This window comes from Gasterosteus aculeatus, chromosome 12, assembly GCF_964276395.1.
Source record: "Gasterosteus aculeatus chromosome 12, fGasAcu3.hap1.1, whole genome shotgun sequence".
NCBI classification, from domain to species: domain Eukaryota; kingdom Metazoa; phylum Chordata; class Actinopteri; order Perciformes; family Gasterosteidae; genus Gasterosteus; species Gasterosteus aculeatus.
This window is the reverse complement of record NC_135700.1, coordinates 22,500,070-22,524,318: the sequence shown is the minus strand read 5'-3', so window position 1 is coordinate 22,524,318 and position 24,249 is coordinate 22,500,070. Positions and strand designations below refer to the sequence as shown.

General features: G+C 46.3%; 1 protein-coding gene across 1 annotated transcript; it reads left to right on the top strand.

Moving 5' to 3' along the window:
* The first annotated feature begins 1,341 nt into the window (after nt 1-1,341).
* Nucleotides 1,342-17,189, top strand: lingo1b (leucine rich repeat and Ig domain containing 1b). The gene is made up of 2 exons (XM_040204323.2): nt 1,342-1,653; nt 13,767-17,189. Exons 1-2 carry the CDS (start codon nt 1,642-1,644, stop codon nt 15,624-15,626), a joined length of 1,872 nt encoding a protein of 623 aa, XP_040060257.2. The 5' UTR covers nt 1,342-1,641; the 3' UTR covers nt 15,627-17,189.
* The last annotated feature ends 7,060 nt before the right edge of the window (nt 17,190-24,249 follow it).

Here is a 24,249-nt window from a genome sequence, read left to right as displayed (position 1 = left end):
GAAACTTATCGCCCCGCGTGCGGGATATCAGTTATTTGAACGGACTGCTTGCATTTTAATAGAGCGAGAGAGAGCCCTCAAATACCCGTGCAGATTGCTATTGAGTTATGTCTCATCACAATGCAAACCGGCGCTTTTCTGTCCAGGGGCTTCGGGGTCACGTGGTCTCCCATCTGCTGACAGGGGAATGGTGAAATTCATGGCGCCATTGAACGTAAATGAAAATGTCATGAATCAGCTGTCTCAATCTCTTCTAAGTGGCCATCGTGGGGACGCCGGCGTTCCGAACCATGAAAGAGGTGGAGAAAAGAAATGAAATTCATCTTGGTCTGTGTCAGGGCGGTCCTTGTCCTTGCCGTCATCCGTTCGAATCTCACTCGCATTTCATCTTGTTTTATATCTCGCACACCGCAGGCATGAGTCGCCCCTCTCTGATTAGCCTCCGGTGGGGAAATGAGCCATGAATATATTTAACGTGGTATTGCTGTGGAGCGCTTTGCCCCTTTTTTTTAATCCCGACAGCCCGAACGAGTCTGTTCCCCCTCTGTGTGTTTTACTGTCCGGCAGGGACCTCGTCAGCGCTGCTGCTTGTCCTGCAGCTTTAGCACGACAACACGCGGGTACAGGAGGTGCACGTCGAGCGGGATCACATTAGAGGGGATCACGATGAAATAAAGAACACGAGTCTCTTCGATAAAGACAAACGAATGGGATCCAATGCGTAGCAGGAGATGTTCTTTTCCAAGCCTCAGATTTGTGACGAGGGGGGGGGGTTCATTCCGTGGCCAGCGGCCCCCTTTGTGTCCCCCCCCCCCCCCTGCTGCTCCACTAAGACCTCAAGCCCCCCCCCCTAATCTCCCACAAACACCCCCTGACGGTGGAGCTTGTGTGGCTTTGCCAGCATGCCTGGGCCAGCCCCACACATACTCATTGGCACCTTAACACCCCCCCCCCCCCCCCCACCACCACCACCACCACCACCCCTCACCTCACGCTTCTCACTGCAAAGGTGAGTTCTCGTGATGGGGCGGGGGGTGTTAATCCTCATACTGGCTAGAACCCTCCTTATTCAACCATCAGACATTGAATGTCGCTCCATACATCCTTGTAGTGCCCCCCTCCTCCTGCCCCCCCCCCCCCCCCCTACTTTCTTTCATTGTCCACGCGCACTAATTGTTTCCCCAGCCTGCCGAACCGGATCATCCCGGTGCCCCCATGAATAGAAGGAGGAGAACTACAGTCAACAAGGATGCGAGGAGCCCCCCCAACCCACACTGCAGCTCCTCCTCCCCCCTCCCTCCCTCCCGTGCCGCCCCTCCCTCCCTCCCTCCCCCTCTCTCTCTCTCTCCATCCTCCCCGCTAGGTGCAGCGTGCATGTGAGCGCGTGTGCGAGCAGAGCCGCGCGGGCGCGCGTCGTCCCGCACGTCAGCCTATCGGCGCGCGCGCATTTAGAGCATCTGGAGAGGACGCAGGCATTTCTTTAAATGCCCCACGGACGAGAGGGGACTCACGCCGCCCGCGCGCGTCCCTCCGTGCCCGCTCCCCGCTTCGACCCGGTCCCGCACCCGCGCGTCCCCATGCTTTCGGAGGCGTTTTGAATTTCCGTGGCAACATGGAGCTGCCCGAATTAGAATTCTCTGCATGACAGTCCGGGTAAGTGCGCGCGCGGCGCGGAGCCGCCGGGTCCCATTTATGATTTGATTCTGGTGCAGCGGGATCACCGGGGAGCACATTCATGTCACCATGCCAATTGTGCGTCGTGGGCAACTGGATGGGACGGAGAGGGGTGGGAAAGGAGGGTGGTGGTGGGGGGGGGGGTCTCATTTGTGCTTTGTCATCCAGATGGTTTCATCTGGATGTGCGCGGTGCCGTCCGGGGTTCGGTGATGTGCGGCACGCGGCTCCGGTGTTTGCTTCTTGGTGTTTGGGGATCATTGCATTGTGTGATTGGACGCCTGGCTTATATGCATTTATATAAATGTGTATCCCAGCTGAAAGTGAGAGGCTGAGAGTGTTGTGGGGTCCCCCCCCCTCCCCCCCCCCCCCCCCCCTCTTGTCGTTCCATCCCTAATCTGCCCTCTGTAACATTCGCGTTCATTCCAATGCCAGCCAACTCATCTCGACTCGCACTCCTCCTCAGTCGTTTTCGCTGCTCTTGTTGTTGTTGTTATTTATTTTCCCTCTTTTCCCCGGTGCCCGTGCCGGGGCTTTTGCATCTGCCAACAGGTTAGATGGTTAAACGTGTCAGCGTTGATGCTGACGGGTGGTCGTTGGGGGGGAAGGATGCCCGATGGTGATGGTGCATGCCGCCTGGATGAATAATCTCCCACTGTTTGATTTCTAAAGCTGGAGTTTTCATAATCATGGCTGCGACGCTTCAGCCCACAGAACAGCAACCAGCGAAGGGTCTGCTGCTCTCCACGTGGGGGCTTCGTGAGCGAGACTAAGCTCTTAATTGGGGCCCTGAAATCAAGGTTATGACAGCTTATTGCCATCTTTCTTTTCTCCTCTCGGTAGTTATTAATGCGTGCCACTGCTTGAGCACATCTGCTGCTCAGAAGCACTCAAGGCAATTTTGCGACACACTGAAACGAGCTTTTCCAAACAGAATTTCACCAATTTACATCTGTTGTGGAGACACGCGTTGACTGATAGATAGATAGATACTTTATTGATCTCTCAAGAGGGAAATTTGGGTATCACAGCAGCATGTACAGGGAAGAAAATAGAATAAAAAGATACACATTATATACAATATAATAAGATAGAAATATTAAATTAAATAAAATAAATAATTTAATATTTCTATCTTATTATATTGTATATAAACGAGTGACTGAAGCCACTTTACACGGGAAAACGGTTTATACTTCTGCATAACAAGACCCAACAATATAAGATACACAAATATGTAAACATGTGTTACGTTTAAATCTGTTTGAGTTTCACGGAAATGTTCAGTTTTTTTGCAGTTAGCTAATGAAATTGAATGAAAACAGTCAAATCACAAAACAGACCCATTCAGCGGTCGTATTTTAATGCCCCCTGATGAACATATTCATACAATTCTAGCTCTGTTTAGCCCTTAAACAGGCCAATCTGCCTGCAGTAGCATTTAGCTGCTGAAGCTAAATGCTACTTTATGTTCACCAGCTGGACACAAACCAGTCAGTTGTTTTCTCTTAACTGGCAGCAGCTGCCTGCAGAGGCGGTGGAGGTAAAGTCGACATCTCCCACGTACACAATGCAATCGCTTGTGATTGTGCACAGAAACTGACAGTAGATGACAGCTGCATACAGGTGGTGCCCAACGGGTGAAGCGGCAGCGCGCCTGTTGTTTAAGGGGCGTGCGCGCGCAGTTCTGAGGCTGCTCCGAGGGCTTGACGGAATGCGACTGATGTGAAGTTGTGTCTGCGCGCCCCAGTTAGCGTTGATCTATTTAAATAGTCTGCAGACGGCGACGCAGAGTGAAGGGGATCCGGAGACGTTCTGGTGCCCCGTTCAGGCGGTGTACGCAAGGGTGAACTCGCCGACGCCTCGGGGGGGGAGATTTGGCTCAAAGGGTTCTGTTTGTGCGCTCGTAAGTCTTGATCCATTCGACTGATCCAATGTGGATGATTGTTTTATTAATGATTTATTTAATTATTAATGCTAGTTAAATATTAAGGAAGGACAACACAAACACGTGCGAACCCGCGGAGCCTTCCATTACAAACCAAAGCGGGTTGTCGACACGCTTTATGTCCACTGGACCGCTCTCCCTAACAGTAGGTAGTCGAGGTAACGTGTTTGCAGAAGCCGGTTCAGATGGAATGACGGCAAATGGGACAAATGACGGGAAGTTTCAACGAGCGTCGTTTTGTTGGAGGAAAAAAAAGCAATAAGTGCTTTGACATGAGAGCGGCGTGTTTCGTTCCAGGGTTCGCTGTGCCCAATGGGCGAGCAACAATAGCCGTGTTTCCTTATCAAGCGTGAAGCCAATTTCATCAGAAGCTGCTGCTACGGGCAACTAATACCAGCAGTCGGTTTGCCCATTTGGTTCATATAGCAAAAGAAAGACGGATGAGACACCTCCGTGTGTCCAGGGAGGCAATCTGATCAGTCATGTGACTGAAATTCAACAGTCATCTGATCAGTCATGTGAACTTAAACGTTCGCTACATCAGGATTTCTTTGATTTGTTACGGAAACCGCCTCGCCGACCGAAGGCGTCGACTAAAAAGGACAAGAATCTGCCATTGGTGAACCCTTATTAAATGAGGCCGTTGTGCTGTTCTCATGCGGCACCTCAGAATATGTGAAACGGCGACCAGGCTGAAGGCAGAATGAAGGATGACCTCCGTCTGGAGTCTTTCTAGGGTCTCCTATGGTGCATTTGTCAGCTGTTTGATTGCGGCCTGTAATGGCGGTTATTTTGGGGCCGCAGCCGGAGCGCTCCGACCAACACAGCAGTTCACTTGCGACGCTCCTGAAAAAAGGAGCCCAGAGATCATCCAGGGCGCCACTGTTTATCTGTCCTCCAGAGCCGGGTCCGTCTGCGACCCTGATGGATACTGACATTTGGGCTTCTTCAAACGCACCCTGGAAGGTCACAGTCCTCCTCATTTCCATGTGATAATAACGGCTTCATGCTAGATTTGAGGCACAGTCAGGGGGGGCGGCAGGACGGCAGGACGGAGGTCGCCTGTACGATGCAAACTAACCCCAGAGGAGACCTGGCGAAGAGCCCCTTCCCCTCCCCTCAGTTTACCCATCATGTCGTCTGGCGGGTGTTTAAAATAAACCCGCCGCTGTGCTTTAGCTTCAGGGATCTATGTGTCATTTTTGTTCCTTCATCATCACCTGGGCTGATGCATTCTTTCGAAAAGAAGAAGCCGAGGTAAACAATTTGGAAGGAATCAATTTAACAGACAACGAATGGATTACTTTCCTCGCATCGGTGAAAGAAATGCAGAGGCACTTTGGTCTTCATGTTTGCACCGAAGCTTCGGTGAAGTGATTTGGTGCGAAACGCTCGGAGAAAGTCGGGAGAGGCTCGTTTCAGGTCAGACTCCCTTTAGCGTTTCATTCAACCCCTCTTTGCTCGTCTCCAGTCCAACACATTGTCTAATCCCTGCTGGCAAGTAGGGAATCATTTCCAGCTGATCCTACTTGACTTTCAAGAGGAATGGGTGTTAGTGAAGACAGGAGCCTCTTTTCCAGCACCGAGAAGACTTTGTCAATGAACATAGGAGCAGATCTGCATAGTGGGACCGTATAACAGGTTAAATATCATCCATTCCCGGTTCTTCCAACGTTGGAATGAGGATCGGGAGCATTTAGCCGCTTGAACATCCCTGTGAGGGATCCCATCCTGTTGAGGAGTCCATCAGGAGGAAATAAAACTCAACGTTAATTACATCTTGATATATATTACTATTTAATGCAATGTAAAATGCAACTTTGGCTGGCAAACATCGCGCGCCGCTTTCTGTATCCACACCGAGCCGGATGAATGATGAAGAGCTCAGCCTGAGCACCACTGAGCAGCTTTCTGCCGCTTCCAGTTCATTGTTCGGGTCCACCAGAGCCGGACTGGTCGGGTCTCTCTGGCTCAAGCCGACCTCCCAAAGTCAAAGCGCGGGCAGCTGCTCGCGGCTCAGGAGCCCCCCCCGCGCTGGTCGTGTGCTGCCGGGCCCCCGCGCGCGTTTGTCCAGTACAAGGAGTCGCCCGGACGTCGAGTGGCTGGCAAAGGCCGCCGAACGCCCGGTACCCCAAAGAGACCTCGCTCTTTAAGGATTCGTAAGACCCGGGAACGTTTGTAATGAACGTCAGTGATTCACAGTGCTTCATTGGAAGCTTTGGCTTTGTTTGAAGGTTTACTTTACATTCAGCTTTAATGTCGATTGCAAAACTATCAGATCACGCATGCTGTTTATTTGTTGTTCCAGGGACGCTCGAAAACATACAATTTGTTCATGTTTTGTCACCCCCCCCCCTTAGGTGGGATCATGAAAATCCAGATTCTCCTGATTACACTGCTGAGAAACAACATTCAAACACATTTCCATTCAACATCTCCACCATACGTCACTCTGAACCTGCACTCATTTTTATTTCGATCAAATCCAGACGTATTATACCAAGACATCTAAGGTGAAATAGTTCACTCACCCTCAGCTCAGGTCATTATGTGCAGTAAGCAAGACCACCGCAAACATGAGCTCCAAGGCTGAAACGCGACAAAAGGTAGATGCTGATCATAGCGTTGACGTGCACGCGACGTACAATGAAGGCCAGAGTTGGGATTGTAGTAAAAGGTGTTTCATGCAGGCGCCCACGCGCCGCGGCAGGGGTCTTCTTCAGGGCGGATCCGTAGGTGTGGGCTCACAGCTCGCCGGTGCTTCAGAGATCCCTTCCGCGCCTCCAGCCATCGACTCCAAACAGCAGCGTGGTTTGCCGAGCGAGAGGTTATTCATTCTTTTTTTTTTTTTTTTTTTTTTTTGTTCTTGTTTCATTTCTGAGATGCTAACTTTATTGATCGAAAACACAAAGACCATAAGGAATACACATATTAAAATTCATGGATTAAGAGTCTTCTTCTGCACCGCCGGTCCGTCCAAATCAAAACACAGAATTCGACCACCATCGCTATTCCACCTTGGCTTTGACGTGCCGCAAACTCTGAACGTATCTCTTAAGTCAGTGTTTTTCAACCTTTTTTGCGTCAAGGCACCAAAAAAAATATCCCGGCACACCAACAACCGGAGATGATATGAAAATCAATCCCAAACATAGTTTCAGCGTGAGCATAATATACTCTGAGAAATCAGGGAAACGCGTGTTCCATTTGTTGTGTTTTATTAAACTTAACATCATCCTGATGCCAAGATGGCACCGGCTTTATGCCCAGGTGTCTCTAAAGCCTGGTTTATGCTTCTACGTTGTCCCTTGCGTCGCTTTTCACGTCTCCTCGAGTCCTTGCGCGTGTCGAGACATTTTTCTAGGCGACGCAAGCCTGCGATCGGTCCGCTAACTGCGTCCTTTACGGAGTCTCACGTTTCCGCTTTCGCAGCCCGACGCCGCCATTATTAAAACGAAGGATGTCTACGAGAGAAACGGATCAGATTTAAGAACTTCTGTCGGAAGAAATGCGTAAATATGAGCGTTTCTACGAGCCGTCATTGGCGGGTTGTAGAAGCGGGTTGGATTCACGGAGGGAGATCGCCGCAGACGCCGGTTTGCCGGTCGAGAGGCGCACAAAGTTGTGGAGGAAAATACGGGACAAATGTGACCGCGATGAAAAGCAGCAGTGTGGATGCACGGGGCAATAAAGTCTATGATACATAAATAAATAGACGTGACTCTCTGGGTCGTCTTCGACAAAAACACGTCACTCCGCCTGTTGTTCTGGCGGTGAATCGCTCTGCAACACGCGCAGACCCACGAATTGAAACGAGTGCGTCGACGCAGACGCAGAAACATGCGCCGGCCTTAATCTTAATCTCACTTTTTTTAAATTGTCGCCTCAGCAAATCTGCCTGTTAATTACGCTGCGTAGCGCCACCCACAGGCAGAGGGGAGTATTGAGCCTTCACACCACCAACAGCGCGACGACACACACAAACACACAAGTTGGCTCTTTTTTTTTTCACCTAGCAAGTGACCGTATGTAAAAAATGATATTTTTTTTTCACGGCACACTGGTTGAAAAACACCGTCTTAAAGAAACAACGTTGCGGCCAAGGTGAGCTGGGCATAAAAAAAAAAACGGCTCCGTCTCGCCCACTGACCTCACGGGAGACGAGAGGTCTCCTCTGATCTCAACGCTGGTTATTTCCGGATCAGCGGTGCGGAGGAAGAACACGTGAGGAGGAAGCAATTCCTCCCGACTTTGCCGTTGGCCCGGCACCCCCCCGGGACACCTCCCAACGCGCAGCTGGTCCCGCGGAGGTGTGCCGCTCCGTCTGAGGAAGCGTGCGCTGCATGACCGATCGGATCACACATGCGATATTCTCTGGGAAACAACATTTCCTGTGTGTTTTTCACACGATGGCACGCATAGTTTCTTTGATTTGACTAGTTTTGAGATTTAAGTGTTGCATTAGTTGCTTGGCTGGTGTCCGCCTGGCGTTGACCACAGTCTAGTTTAAGTAGTTTAGGTGGAGAACGGGCTTCTCTGATCAGCGCGTCCCAGAGCGTCTTAGCAAGCGTTAATCTTCAGTGTCACCGGTCAAACCGAGAAGCTTTGGGAGAGAATGGCCAAGTTCTGATACCCGACTTAGATGATGGGATAAGTGGTCCATGGGATTCATTTTCCTCTCACGCACTTCTGCTTGGAAGGGCAAATCTTCTCATGTGTGCTATCTATTTAAAATTTTCCAACTTAACTTAAAACTTGTTTTCACAAGAGCATTTTTGGGTTGAAAAGACGTTGAAAAGACGTCTATGTTTAGACCACATTTCAACGTGATTTCTTTGAATACGGTAATATTTCGTCCTCTCTTGTGCGCCATATCAATATTTTAGAGGTTTAAAAAGAAGCCACGTCCACATTTGTAAGTTTACCACCGATATTATGAATCGCGTTGATTGTTTGGCTCTGGCGGTTCTTCTTGTCGGTAATCCTTGTGTGTAAAATACTTTGGTTTGGGTGATGGTTAAAGAACACAACATAGTCAAACACTGCAGGAAGCTGTTTTTAATTATAAGGCACTTTGAATACTAGTAAAGCACAATCATATGAGCTATGATACAACCATTGGACAGGTAATTCCACATAGTCTACCAATGAACAATTAACCGCTCTGTGGAATTAGGATCGATCCTCCGAAGTAAGTGCAGGTTGTGTTGAGCGCTTAGAATACGCCGGAGAGCATTGCTGCCTCTGGTGAGTCACGTTGAGCCGTGCGCGGCGACGCTTGGCGCCACGCTGCGTCGTCTCGGGCCTGCAGGGGTTGTTACCTTTATCTACGGAGGATTTGTTTTTCATGGGGTTTTCTTGGTATCTCGCCTCTGGCTCCTCTGCAGGATACAGATTAGCCGTCGGTGTGGCTCTTACGTGTCTCTATATTCAACCTGCGAGTGTTTGATCATCTTGGCGGGTCGCCGGGGTTCGTTGTAACGTCGCAGCTGTTGGTGTGTGTTAAAGCTGTCGCGTGTGCAGATATGTGGCTTCCGTCGACATCGTCCCATGAGAATCTGGAGGCTGGATGTAAAATGGTTTGCAGATACAATGTTGATGATTAAAGTATAAAGCAAAGAGCACTGAAAACATCAGCTGCTTAGACGCGCATTCCGCACTAGTCTCCTAAAAGAGACTCGTCCCAGATACATCAGCACTTTTATCTGCTGACGTCGAGGTTTTCTCGTTTGTTTGCTTCAGGATTTTAAAATGTTTGCCTGTAATTTGTCAGGTGAACACAAACATTTCATCTTTTTGCTTGCCGGCTGTAGCTCTTTGTTTTTGGTGTCATATTCTATTCTCTAAACGTTGCATGTTTGCCAACATGAGTCCACGTGTAAGAGAGGAGATAATGAGCAGAATTCTTTCATCCGGGATTCTGTTCAGTAAAAACGAGTATTGGCCAAATGTCCCAATGTGTTCAATTCAATGTGAGAGAAACTTTCAGACTACAGTATTACGTAGATCACAACCATCTCCGAGCAGACTAATACATATTCATTCCAAGAGGCGTTCAACATTAAACAACACGCAACCTTTTAAAATAGGATAGTTATTATTTACCATTAGCGAAGTGAGGGGACAACAGTTATCGCTCCTGAAGGTTCACGCTTACGTCACGACGTGTGAAATCATTCGTCTCACTGCTGTGAAGCTGCTCAAATAAACCAGAACAACAGAGTGAAAACTGAAATCGGCCAGAAGGACTCGCCGTTGATCCGCGTCCCCGCAGACCGCCCACAACACGGGACGGGTCGTCGCCGAACGCTATTCATCACCCCTCGCTTCCCTTCCTTTGACTCCAAACCCTCTGTGATCCATTTCTGCCCATTGATTAGATGAGTCTTCATTGCTCCCCGGGGGGACAGGGGGGCATCGTCAACTATCATGTGTGGGGTGCAAAAAATGTGGTAGGGGCACATAGTCGAATGTAAAAAAACTAAACATTGCCGTCATTTTTCATACTTGAATACTTTAATTTTCTGTTGTTTAATTAAGAACCCTGGTGTATAAGATAATTTAACTTTTGACTGTGCTTGTTTGGTTAACAGATTTTTGTATTACAATATTGTAATTTATGATTTCATAACAATGTATTATCATATGAAAAAAAGGACCTTAACTCTGATGTAATTTAATTACAAACAATGCAAATAAGGATATATTTCGGGATGGTGATAAGTAGTATCTGTCAGCTATAACAAAAAAAAAAAATAGAAATCACATCACCAGTTTCCAAAACCTGCCCACACATTCTGGAAAACAAAATGCTAAATTATTTAATATACCAGGGGAAATGCTCTAAGAACTCAAGCTGCATTGATGATTCAAGGCGGCTGTCACAGGTTGGAAGTATCCGACAGGAACATGGTTCACAAATACGCCACAGATTCCACCTTATAATGTAGATATCCCCGACCAGAAGGACACATGCATACATATATATATATATATATATATATATATATATATATATATATATGCACTGATGCCTGCAGAGATCCTTTGACCCGTTAGCGGCGCACACCTCTCCTCGGTTTTCTCCTGGATCAGACCACGAGGCCATGTGGGAGGCGATGCAGGGATCCCAGGCAACAGGAGCCTCGTGGAGAACACAGACATGCTTTTGAGAGGCCTGCGGAGAAAACGCAGCCAGGGACACTCCTTTTCTTCCGTCTCAGGAAAGCATTTCAATTATATTTCAGGTCTTTGTTTTCCTTGTGAAAGCGTTTGAGGAAATTATGCATCACGAGCGCATGGAGCTCGGTGAGTGCTTCAAACTGCTTAGTAGAGAGAGCTTGGTTACCTTCAGTGAGTTATGACTTGCATGAGTCAGTTGAGATGAGACTGTGACAGGGTGAGAGGTCCGCGGAGAAAATGCAAGGGCAGAAAGAAAAGACAAAAGGCTTCTATGCTCATGTGCCTCCAATGCACGAAAATCTTTAGGAAAAGAAATGGAAAGAATCAGGCGGAGGGGGACAAAGAGGGCAACGGATGGAGTGCTAGAATGGATTCTTTTTCAATTCTTTTTTTCAGACCCCAATGCAAGAGTAAGAACGGTATGTGTGCACACAACGTAATAACTGAGAGGCAGCTCTCCGTTTCAGAATCTCAGCTCGAGTTCCACGCAAAGTGGCGATACAGCGAGCCGCGAGGCCCCACTACACTGATAGTCCCGCTGCCCTTACTACTCTCTGAATCATAAATCATGCATGCCACTCTGGTAAGCAGATCGCCGACCGCATTTGAGGGTTTTTTTTCTGATTCGCAAGGACATCAGCGAGCTTTGGTTTGAATCACAGGGCCGACGCGAGGAGATGGAATGAAATCACACTGCGATGAACATGCAACCCGTGTGCTGCTTTCACATTAACATTCTAGAACATATTTTGCAATCCCCATTGCACGAGTCATGCAAAATGCAGTTGCGTGCAAGACAGATTGGAGTGTTGGTTAGCAAAGCAACCACAGGTTCCTAAGCTTTTCACTATTATTTTTCCCCCCCGACGCTCTACGCGAGGCCCCCGAACAGTCCGTCACATGCAGCCTGCAGAACACTCGCGGAGGAAGTGAAAATGGACGCCGCAATTACCGCTGCCGTTGGAACTCCTCCGACCACAATCCCAACTGCTCGAGCCCCCGCGGCTCTAATTCACCCGAGAGTGATTCTTAATGTTTGTCTGCGCAATGAAAGAATCAGTCGGCGCTACGACGTCAAGCCTAATTTATTCCTCGGACGCTGGAGGAGCGAGGTAAGACGCTCACAGGAGGTTTCTAAATGGCACCACAGCGATAACGCGAAGCTCTCCCACCGAAACACTTTTCCCGGCGAATGAGTTGCAGACAGAACACGCGGTGCCTGTTCGACGCCCACGTGTGAAAGCATGATAAATACTCTGACAGACTGCATTATATTCTCATAATGGGATTTCCTCTTTGAAATCGAAAAGACACATTTTCCTTACGTCACGGTTTATTGTTTAATGACATCACAATAATGTGGAATTTAATTACTCCTCCTAAGCAAAGCAACGCGCTACTTCTTCATTACATCCCACCAATTTTTTGCTTCAGCGTTCACCTGCTTTTGCTCAGCAAAAAAATGCCGAAAATATGCACAAACCAGGGCCTGATTTCTCTGTTCCTCCAGCTCCAACTGAAGACGCGTGATTGATGTGCGAAGCTGAGCTTGAAGGTTTTAGCAGGTTAAAGTTCCCCTGAGTCGAAATCAAATAGGGGTTTAAAGTCCTCTGACAACCGCCTTCTCTCTCATTTGTCAGCGCTGGGCAGAAATCTCTGTTTCAGGTCAGCGGGAGGTCAGGCGCTCGGCAGCGGCACGGGAACTGTTAAGTTTGCAAATATTTCAGGGAGCTCGTTACAGCCTTTTTAAAGGCTTGGAAGGTACAGGCTTTAATGCGAGCGAGCGCTAGATTTGTTTAGCGCAAAAAGGTGAAAGAAAACTGGCAATAGCCAGCGTAGGTTAGTAACCGTGACATTTATTGACCATCGAGTTACCCAACAAAAAACGAAGCGAGGACATGAGGGTCTCAAGAGGCCAAAACAATAAACAAAACTCCCCCCCCCCACTAACTGGAAACTAGAGTTCGGCTAACCTTTCGAAATAAGGACAAACAGTACTGACCTCGCTACTCTGGTATTTAGCTGGGCTGCATGAGGCGCAGCAAACAAAAAGGGCCTTTTCACGAGGACACGAGGAGGAGTTTATGTGGAGCGTTCCTGCGACGCGTCGCAGGTTTGCTCGTCGGGGACCCGAGAGGGCCGTGGCGGCCCTGAAACACACACACACACACACAGAGTGCATGCTGCATCACGTCAGGGGGACGTAACAGAGCCATTCAAAGATGTACTGCGGCATTTTCTTGGATGCTAATTAAAAAACGGTCTGTATGAGCGGAGACAATGTGTCCCTGATATTGGCAGTAATTGTTTTCAGCGTGCTCAGAAGTCAGAAGCACAGCAGGGTGGTTATATAGTGTGACCAAGTCCTTTTAATGATTGGCTGATTTCATTGCTTGTGAGGGAAATTACCATAATGAAATGTTATGCAGGGGAAAAGACTTGCAGCATTTTAAAAGGTGTGCAGATAAAAGCCGAATTGTGTTTTTTCACTGACTTTGCAAAAGTTCTAGATTCTTTTATGGTGTGACGAATACATTCAGCTCATCTTGTAGATTACGTTGGGGAAATGGCAAAGCAACAGGTCATCAAACTGCCACGGCGTTTTTATAAACTAAAAACCATTTTAATGACGTTTGAGAGAACTAAATGTAAGGAAAGCGTTTCAGTAAACTCATTATTGGACCATAAAATACAACATATCCTTGTTATTTGGTTGTACGGTTAATACTTAAATAAATGGAAACTGTGTCAGTGAATAGACTCACGGTCGCTTTTGCTTGCCGGAAGCCTTCAGGAGTGTGTTCATTTTGTATGAAGGACACGCACTATTGACGACATAATGTGATCATGGGCTGAATAGGGGCCACTTTCTAATCTTACAGACCTTCGACGATCTGTTTAAAAGAAATGAAATGGAATTTTTTTTTTTTTACGTCCACTCCTCTTTCTCCATGTCTCTGCAGGTAAGCAGCAGGATGGTGTTGGGCGAGGCAGGGGGGCACAGCTACTTGGTGGCATGCTGGCAGCCCATCCTGATCCTCATGCTTGGCACCGTTCTTTCCGGATCCACCACTGGCTGCCCCTCCCGCTGCGACTGCAACGGCCAGGAGCGCTCCGTCGTGTGCCACCGACGGCGACTGGCAGCCCTCCCCGAGGGCATACCCACCGAAACCAGGGTGCTCGACCTGAGCAAGAACCGCCTGAAAACGGTGGGAACCGAGGAGTTCATCGATTACCCTCAGCTGGAGGAGCTGCAGCTCAACGAGAACACTATTTCGTCCATCGAGCCCGGGGCCTTTGTCAACCTTATGAACCTTCGGACTCTTGGCTTGCGCAACAACCAGCTCAAGCTCATTCAGCTGGGGGTGTTCACAGGCCTGACCAACCTCACTCAACTGGATATAAGCGAAAACAAAATTGTCATCCTCCTTGATTATATGTTCCAGGAGCTGTACAACCTGAAGGCGCTGGAGGTCGGTGACAACGACCTAGTATTCATCTCGCCTCGATCATTTCACGGCCTAAGCAACCTTGAAAGCCTCAACATTGAGGGATGCAATCTGGCCTCAGTGCCCACTGACGCCCTCAGCCATCTTCATAACCTGCTCTCGCTGCGACTACGCTATCTCAACGTCACCGTCATAAAGGATTACTCCTTCAAGAGGCTGTATCGGCTCAGAGTGCTCGAGATTTCCCAAATGCCCGCTCTGGAGACCATGACCGGAAAATGCTTGTTTGGGCTGAACCTCACATCATTGTCCGTCACAAATTGCAGTCTTACCGGCATCCCCTACCAAGCCATCAGCCACGTCAGATACCTCCGCTTTTTGAATCTGTCTTTCAATCCCATTCGTACCGTGGAAGGGAACAAACTGTTCAATCTCCAGAAGCTTCAGGCTTTTCATTTGGCGGGTGGGCATTTGGATGCCATTGAGCCCTACTCGTTCCGGGGACTCAACCACCTCCGTGTGCTCAACGTATCCAGCAATAGCCTGAGCACCCTGGAGGAGTCCGTCTTCCACTCCGTGGGGAACCTGGAGACTCTGGCTTTGTACGAAAACCCGTTGGCGTGCGACTGCCGCTTGCTCTGGGTCTTCCGCCGGCGGTGGAGGCTCAACTTCAACAGACAACAGCCGATGTGCGCTTCACCAGAGGTTGTTCAAGGAAAAGAGTTCAAGGACTTCCCGGACATTCTCCCTCCTGACTATTTCACCTGCCAGAAATCAAAGATTATGGATTACAAGGTCCAAGAAAGCCATGTGGATGACGGAACAACGGTACATTTCACTTGCCAAGCTGAGGGCGATCCAGTCCCTGTGATAATGTGGCTATCCCCCAAGAAGGACTACATCACCACCAAAACTGCGGGGTCAAGACTTTCTGTGTCCAATGAGGGCACATTGGAGGTTCGCTACGCCCAGATCCAAGACAACGGTACCTACTTGTGCATCGCGAGCAACGCAGCAGGCAACGACACCAAAGCCGCTCACCTTTTTGTGCATAGCTACTCCCCCAACTGGCCCCACCAGCCAAACAAGACGTTCGCCTTCATTTCAAACCAGCCCAGCGACGAAGGTGGAAATGTGACCAGGGCCTCAGTTCCATTTCCATTTGATATAAAGACCCTCATTATCGCAACCACCATGGGATTTATCTCTTTCCTCGGAGTCGTCCTCTTCTGTCTTGTGATATTATTCCTCTGGAGTCGAGGGAAACAAAATAGAACAACAAGTATAGAGGTTGAGTACGTGCCGCCTAAAGACGAGCCAGAGGAGCCCAGTCCGACCGAGGCGGCCATACAATTCAACATGAAAATCATGTGAACTTTGAATGGATGCAATCTTACAAACTGCGGTTGGGATGCATACTATCTTCGCTTCAAACGTGTACTCAAGTTGATGAGCGATAGAAATGGCAGCGCAGCAAAAGCATCTTGACGATATACACTTGACTTTTAATTTGTTTTTTTACTTGGGGTGTCGAGTCTTTAAAAATAAATGTTGAAATGAAAATTTCTGTAAATTTGTATTGGCAATACTCAATCAGTATGTTAACATGCACACAACAACCCACTTATTCCGTTTAACCAAATTGAGGTGAAGGTTGAAATAAAGCACATGGGTCACAGCTGCTGGATTTACAAAAATGAACGTGAAAGGCGGGTCGATGTCTGGAAGGGTGTCAGTGCACAGATACAATCTCTCCATTAGCACCAGTTAAGACAAATATCTTGTCGTGATTTTAATGTTGTCTCTTGCTTTGATTGATGTTCAAAGCACGATAACCCACGTTCTGTTTTCTTGAATGATGTATAATGTCGCAACGAGCCACGATTCAGTCTTATGACGCGAGTGATATTGGGTAAATTAAAAAATATATGTAAAGAATATAGGTATATTTTAAGAAAATAAAGAAGTGTTTGAAATAAAAATGTATACATAGAACGTTGGGAGAGGAAAATAACAGTATTATAAGTGTTAAGTAACAGTTTGGGGGAACAGTTCTTACTATTTAGAGAAAGGTGTAAGATTATAACAAAATGTCATGTTCTTAAAATATTTATGGATTGTGATTTTACATGTTTTTATAGTTTTCTATTAACAATCATTTGGAGGCCTTGATGTTTTACATGGAAGAAAACTCAAAAACTCGTACCTCCGTTACTTATCACGGATCAAACACACTGTCCACTGGGCTTCATCTTAAAGACATATCAGTTGCATCATTTATTAACCTGGTAACAGTCCATTTGAGAATCTGTGCATGTTAACACACTGAGTAAAAGAACAATGAGCCATTTCTACAGTATGTGCTCCATTCTGCCAACAAAGGAGCTGTGTCATTAAATGTATTAACATGTTCAGCTATACATATTCTTTCTGTATTTTATTCGTTCCCTGTACATTATGCTATGGCACAATAGTGACGCTTTTAATGGCTGTGAGTTTTGGAAATATTACGATCTAAAGAGCAGATTCTGCTTGAGTTAGTGTTTTTGATGTGACTAAACTAAAAAAAGAGACTACTCTAGAAAGTTATCGGATTGACAATTTGTCATTAAGTGGAAAAAAAAAGGTTGTTTGCCCACTTGGCAGGTCGGCGGGTGCGAGCACTCGGTCCTGAGGTGATTTTGTCACTGGTTGATCAGAAAAACGCTGACGTTACTCATTTTTTGCCTTAAGTAACCCATTTTCCAGCTTTTAGCTGAGCACTACCCGATATTTATGCATTAAATGGAGTTTTGTGCCATAGGGACTTTATGTTGTCTAATTAATTTCACAGTCAAGGTCTGCTCTGAAGATAATATGTTCATTAACTCTTTAAATACTTGTTTAAATGGGATGGGCAGATGGAAATTCTATTAAAATAAAAAACATTTTATACTACTGGCTGCTTATTTCATAATCTAATTCACGATAGAATGAATGAATTTGAAGACACGCTGCTGAGAGGGGCTCTACTGTCTTGAATTTAGTCCACAGAGCTCCTTGCTTTCCTTACGAGGCACAAAGTGAATCACACTTCTCTGAATACCTCACTTGTTTTAATGTTGGTATCATCGGGATCACACAATGTCATACAGGGGGACTCGGGGACTGGATGTAATGTTAGACGTCCCGAACACACTTGTCCGAATGGCGTGGATCTACGGTGTTGTGCAAATGTGTAGAGATCTCGTCAGATTTTACGCGTGTAAATAGCCACACCTGGTTCGACTCGCATCCGTCTTGGCTTCATAGCGTAACCAGTCGGCTGCCCTTTGACCTCAACAGAAAACAGCACCGTGAGCAGCTTTTGCAATTTAGAAGTTGTGTCAGCAGTTGTGATGAGAAATGTACTAAAAGGGTTAAGACGCCCGTGAGAGTCAATAAAATTCAGACATACGTTTGCACTTACGGCCAAATGCCGCTTTAAACCACGAGTGATGCAATCTGATCGAGGCATCGTAACACCAACTAGCCAGGCGCTTTTTTTTTTTAATTAATAATGTAAGATGCTCTTTGTCTGTGCAATCTTAATTAGGATAACAAGGCCACGTGGATCCCGTCAGGCATTTCATTTCTTTCTATTACGCCTTTTCTCTAAAAAGGAGAGAGACCGCCCGGCCCATTGGACACGCCAGGTCTAGACCCAGTAGGACTAAGAGACAGGAAAAAACGGGAACAACACAAACGATGCGGAGACGGAATCCAGCTCAAAGTAGAACCGGCTCATTGGGCCACTGATCTCCGCCAGGTGTTTCTGACTGCGTGAGTGATGAATACAACCCACATTTAACCCCCCGCCGAGACCACCAGTGTGTCAGACGGCTTTATTACTGGCGCGTCTCACACCATCACGCCCCCCCTCGTTTCAAATCAACACGGACGTCCACACTGCCCGTCTCCGATCCGTCCCCCGATCGCCTCCGATCCGTCCCCTAATAACACCATACAATTATTGAAGTCTATTTTTTCCTACAACACATGGGAATGTTTACGTCAATAAAAAGGAACGGCATAACTGTGTCTCAATATTCACGATTATTTTCAATCGGTGGGTCATGATTAGATTTTTAACGATTTCCATCAAATGTGTTTCTAAATTCTTAGTGGAATAACGTTATATCGACTGATTGCAGTAACGCGGAGTCCTAACTATTAGGACTAAACCGGCACAAAGAGAGGTTTGGAGAACGTGGACACACCCAAACATGATGGAGTGGACTGCAGCAGAATGTGAGATCTGCTGTGGACGGACACAGAGACGCACAATCGATCATGGATGCACTCACACAAGCAATCGCATGATCTAATAATAACTTCACACACTCGCACAACGCAAGACAGCCTGAGGGCAAAAGGCAAAATGATTGACAACAGCGAGACAGAGCACAACTTATTTTAGGATACTGGTTTTTATACAAGAGAAAAAAAAACCTTACTCTTTCCTCTCGTGGTGGTCTTTTCCCTGCGGGACTGTTGAACACTATAAAGCAAGCCGTTTTATTTATTCCTACTGGGCTGCCACCATAACCGGCCACATGTGCTGATTGATGAAGATTTCTGTTTCATTTCCACGCCTCACTGCAGCTGCACTCGAGACATGTCCAGAAAGCTGGTGGAGTCCAGTGCAGGGAGCCGCTTGGTAGGAACGTGGAAGGGATGTGATATTATTCATACCGTGGTTTTCGTCCTGCAGGCCACGCGATCGCAGCTGCGCTCTGAGCTCACGGAGAGAGACAAGCAGCCAGGAATTACTGAGTCATGTAATCACCGGTTTCCCTTCGAGAAGAAGACAAAAAGATGCTGCTACGGAGGAATGATGAGTGTTTATTCATTATTACGAAAATAAGCAACTCACTGCCAGCTGAAACGCACTCGCGGCCACGGCTTTGCGAGGACAGACAGCAAATCATTTAAGAATTAAAAATGAGTCAGCTTCACCTATTGAATATTCCAAATTTGATTAATTAACGCTCCGGTTTATAATTTGAGTCAGGACATTTTGAATTAATGCGGGTGAACTCGATGTACAACTTGCGGGCTGTGTAACCAATTTGTTGATAAATATATTGAAACCATCGAGGAGGGCCATCGTTATGTGGAAGAGAAATGTTGACTGTTTCCACCGCGGCTTTTAGGGGATTGGATTATGATTTATAACACAGCCGAGAAATAACCAAAGGGGAGAGAACTAAAAAGGCACCGCCAGTAAATAATGAAGCAGGAAGAAATGTACACGCCCAAGGACTTCATATTTCCTCTTTGACAGGTAGCTGCATCTGGGGGTTCTCATGCGCTGTCAACAATTTAGAAATCAATTCCAAGGAGTGCATTGGTGATATAAGGCCTAGAAGAACTGCTAAAAGAGACGTATTGTGATCAATTAGATCCTTACAAGTAAATGAACGATTTCCATCAGATGAAGAATGAATCAGTCAACCGCACATGCGTTGATTGAGATATTGGCACAGGCGCAACACAAACAAATGGATCACTCTGCATTGCCTCGATGCACAGAAAAACACCAGATAAAGAAAACCAGCACGGGATCCCGTGTAAAAAGTGGGCTCCATCCCGCCATCGAGTCAGAGCGAGGTGAAGTCCTACGCGAGGTCCATTTCCAGTGGACTCAGCAACGTCATCGCGGGAAATGCAGGCGCAGAAATCTATAGGAACCCGAGAATGTGAAAGAGGATCCTTAACAACACAATCCATTCCTACAAATATTTTCCTGTGAAGATCTGACTTCTGAGAAGACATTATGCATGTAACATGATTCAGAGTGTAGACACATTGGAGTGAGACTGTGCTGGATATTAACGTGAAAACACACAGATTTGTGTTGGATGTTGAAAAGCTCGGGTTCGGTAACACTGGAGAAAACAGCGACAGCAAGACAGTTATTCAGAATTGAGTGGGTGAGGGTAGGTGGTCCGCCAGTAAACCCAGTTGGACTGAACGAAACGATTGGATAGCAATTTCATTTAGTGATCGCTGACGCGATATGAAGATAGTTTAAACATATTCATAATACGGCGTTTTGACTGGTTCAGAGTGGGTACATTATTGAGCGGTGACGTGCAGGTGCTGTTCACATTGACCCGAGCGTTCCGTATCACTGCGCACTCTAAGTAGCAGGTTAGATTTGGCATTTCACCTTTTACCTCTGTGACGATCGCCGTAAAAAAAAACCTGTAAATCCCACAAATGATCGGTTTGGGGCAATGCGAGCTTTGCCAACCGGACAATTGAGGTGGACGTCATCCGCCGTGTGAATGAACGAGATGGTGCGGGACCTGATGCTGTTTACATGCACGTACAGGAACTATTTGTTCTCCAGACTATTGAAATGAGATACACAACGTTTGGTGGCTACAACTATTTTGTGCTGAAAGGCAGCTATTTACTTAAAAGCAACAAGGTATAATAAGGCAATAAGGTAGCAGTACTTGAAGCAGTACTTTATCTTTAATAACGTAACAGTTCGTGGATTGTCGGGCCTAAAAAGACTCCCGAACTGTTGCATTACTGGACCTCTCGTACCTTATTGCTTTAATACACACCGAACGCACAATGAGAAGGGCATTGTTTACATGTCATCCTGTTATCACAAGGTTGGACAGTTCGACCCCCGGCCCGTTGACACGGGGGAAATGTTTGCCAAAAACTAAGGATGTCTGTGAATACTGTTTGTTTCATTATCCTTCAACGTTGTCACAAGGTCGTGGCTCTAGTGTCACTTCTACGCCATACGACGATGTATCGACCACCGTGTGAAGTAAACACAAACTACCTGCCACACCAATCCACCTCAAATTGTTCTTTATTGCAGGTATACTGCCGCTCGCTCTCTATTTATTCACATTATTTTATATATTCACATTTCTGAAATGTCTTTCGTCACTCATACTCGGTAATAAGCACAATAAGTTTTCACCTTCAAGGGAGAACGCGTTTAAAGTAACTGCCATTTCTATCTACAACTCTCTGTCTATGCTGGAATGTTTTGACAGAATTAGGTCATACAACAAAGTAAAACGATGGCAGTAATTTTGAAGTTCCTCCAAAACATGAAAGCATTCACGGGGGTTTTTCGGGAAGCGTCGCGAAAAAAAAGAACGGAACATTGTGACGATGCACTCACGACAAGACGACAGTCGCGGCTCTTTGCGACCGTTGTTTTGTCTCGTTAAAAGGGGCGACTGAAGAAGTGGCATTTCATTACACTCGGGGAGGGTTCTGTTGCTTCCATAAGGGCACAGCCACTTCCCTCAGGCAGAGTGAGCGGATGATGTAAGACGAGTTCGATCACATTGTTGCAGCAGAGCTGCTTACAGATCATCAACATGTTCGGGCAATTTGTTGGTGAGGATCAGGATGGCTGCTGTTTTCTGTGGTGTGAGGATGAGAAATAAAAGGTTGCTTGAATGTATTCTTATAAAAGCGGGAAGACAAAAACACACATAAAATGTCCAACCCAATAAAAGTGGGCAGGAATATCGACACAAAGGTATAGTTTGTAACACTGCAAATGCGAGCGCCACGCGATCTGTCTGGCCTCCAATTTCACCCAAAATGCGTCGTCTTGGTTGGTTCGATCGAAGGAAACAAAAAGCCGAGCCCCAAAAAAAACAGCTTACACCTGGACGAATGATGTTTTTAGAAGACTGAATATTCTTAAAAGTAATGTTCAGGTTGAGGTTTTTAGTATTCCCATCACACAAATCCATTGGATTTAAAAAAAAACAAAAAAGACAGGGGGATAAAGACGAGATGTGAGAGCGGCACCGTGTGTGGGTGTTGGAGGAGGTTGGATGGTGGGCGGACTAATCTGTTGTGACATATCTGGTTACTTTTCTCTGGATGAAGCACAGTATTTTGGCATCGCGGTGAGATTTCAATGCTTTACGGTTGGCTGCTGAGATGTGCATCTATTTACGGACCGATATTCTGGCAAAGCGGTTTAACTTAATGGATCCTCGTAAAAAAATAAAAACTAATTTGACAGGACAGATCTTGTTCTTGAGAGCAAAGGTACTGTAGAGTCTTTATTTATCTTCATCTCACTTTATCAAAGATGCAATTTCTCTTCGTTATCTGCCGACTGCTGATTCATTGTTAAGCAAAGTCTTTCATTTTTCACTCAGCGAATCATTTAATATCAATTCCCTCTTTATTAAATGATCACAGTTTGCAGTGAGAGACGTGTTTGCAATCAGTCAACGTTTACAAATTTGCACTGCACAGCTGTGTTTAGCAGGGAGCTACTTCATGATGCATTCAAGCCCAATCCTTTCAAATGTGATCCATTACGCTGTAAACAAAGATTTATATACAGTAAAGTACGCGTCAAACGTCTAGTCACAAATTCTCATTGAATGACAAAGTGTGTCCAGACTTTTGACTGGTACTGCAAATTATCTTAATTTTTATTCCGCTAATAACCACTATAAATGAACAAAGAATCAAAAATCAGAACCATCTGAAGCGGCGGTATGTTTTAATCACACTGTTTGAAGCCTGATTCCACAAAAGAAAATTCTAGTTTATTTTAAAAGGATTGAATACATGTGCAACGGAAAACACATCAGATAAAAAATATCAACCAGAAAAACTTTAAAGGAGGACAAAAAAACAAACCCGAGGAAAAAGATCTGACATATCAAGAGTTTGATCAGTGATGTTTTTTTAGGTTTTGCATTATGCACAGTGTGTATTTCATGTTATCCAAGGACAAATCTGAAACACATCAGATCACCACCTAATTAACATTCAACCGCAGTACAGTGGCCTCATAACTGCGTCTGACATTTCTGCAGGGCAGTGATACTTCAGTGTTTCCGACTTCTTAACACAGTTTTAAGTCTATCAAGGGTTTCTCACTGGCACTGAACCAACTGTGTGTTTTTATCAAAGTGAGATTCACAAGACTATTTCGCTTATTTTTAAATAAAATAATTAAGATAACGGGAGCACTGGCAACATGGGGGAAAAAAAGGCTTTTCTTTTTCACACTTTACAAGAAATCAGTGGTTGATCTATTGTGATCCCTTTGGATCAAAGGGATCGCAATGATGTATTTTGTTTTACACCTGGTGGGTTTGTTAGCCAGACGGTGGCGTAGCTTTCACGGGTTTCATTCAGAGTTGACTTTATCTTTATACTTTACATTTCCTAGCAGACTTGATGACATGATGATCATGTCACTTTAAATCCAAAGGTGGGCAGTCTCTCGAAATACTGCATTGTTAACAAACTGTTGAAAATGACTGGAGTTAGTAGCTAACGGCTAACGAACCGAGGTTCCATTCAATTGCTTTCTAATGAGTATTAGCTAACGGTAAATTATAACGTTAGCTCCTCAGTGAACCTTGAGTTTAATCATCCGCAGCAACAACACTGTTTGTATGCCCCAATGGCGCAAATCAATACCAAAAAAAATCATTTAAATCTCCGGCATGCAGTAGTTTAATCAAAGCACTTACGCCAGAAATATATATAATTCTATCCCAGTAGTTAGTGAACTCAACCGAACTGAGTTCAACCACATCAAGCGTTTTTTCCTTTGTTTTGCTGTTGCGGCATGCAGCTTCCAGCATGTTTATGTATGAAGTATAATTCTGCAGCGAGATGAACAGCCGGATGGACCACCGTCCCTTAGGACACTCGTGGAATTCATTAATCATTAGCAGCGGGCATCTGACCCACAAGCAATATTCCTGCCGTGAGGCCCGTTAAACTGAGCCACTCAGCTAGCGCCTTCACACGGAGCATCGGGTTGCACAAATATGGATCTCCCAGGAGGAACGAAGTGGCGTGAACGGGGCCTCGTCTCTGCGAGACCCGCCCATATGCCGTTCCAACGGGCCAACGCGCTCCCACTTGGCCCAACGATAATATGCAGCAGCACAGCGTGCAAGAGGGAGCCGAGGATTTTAAAATGGAACTAAGTCGCCCCGAA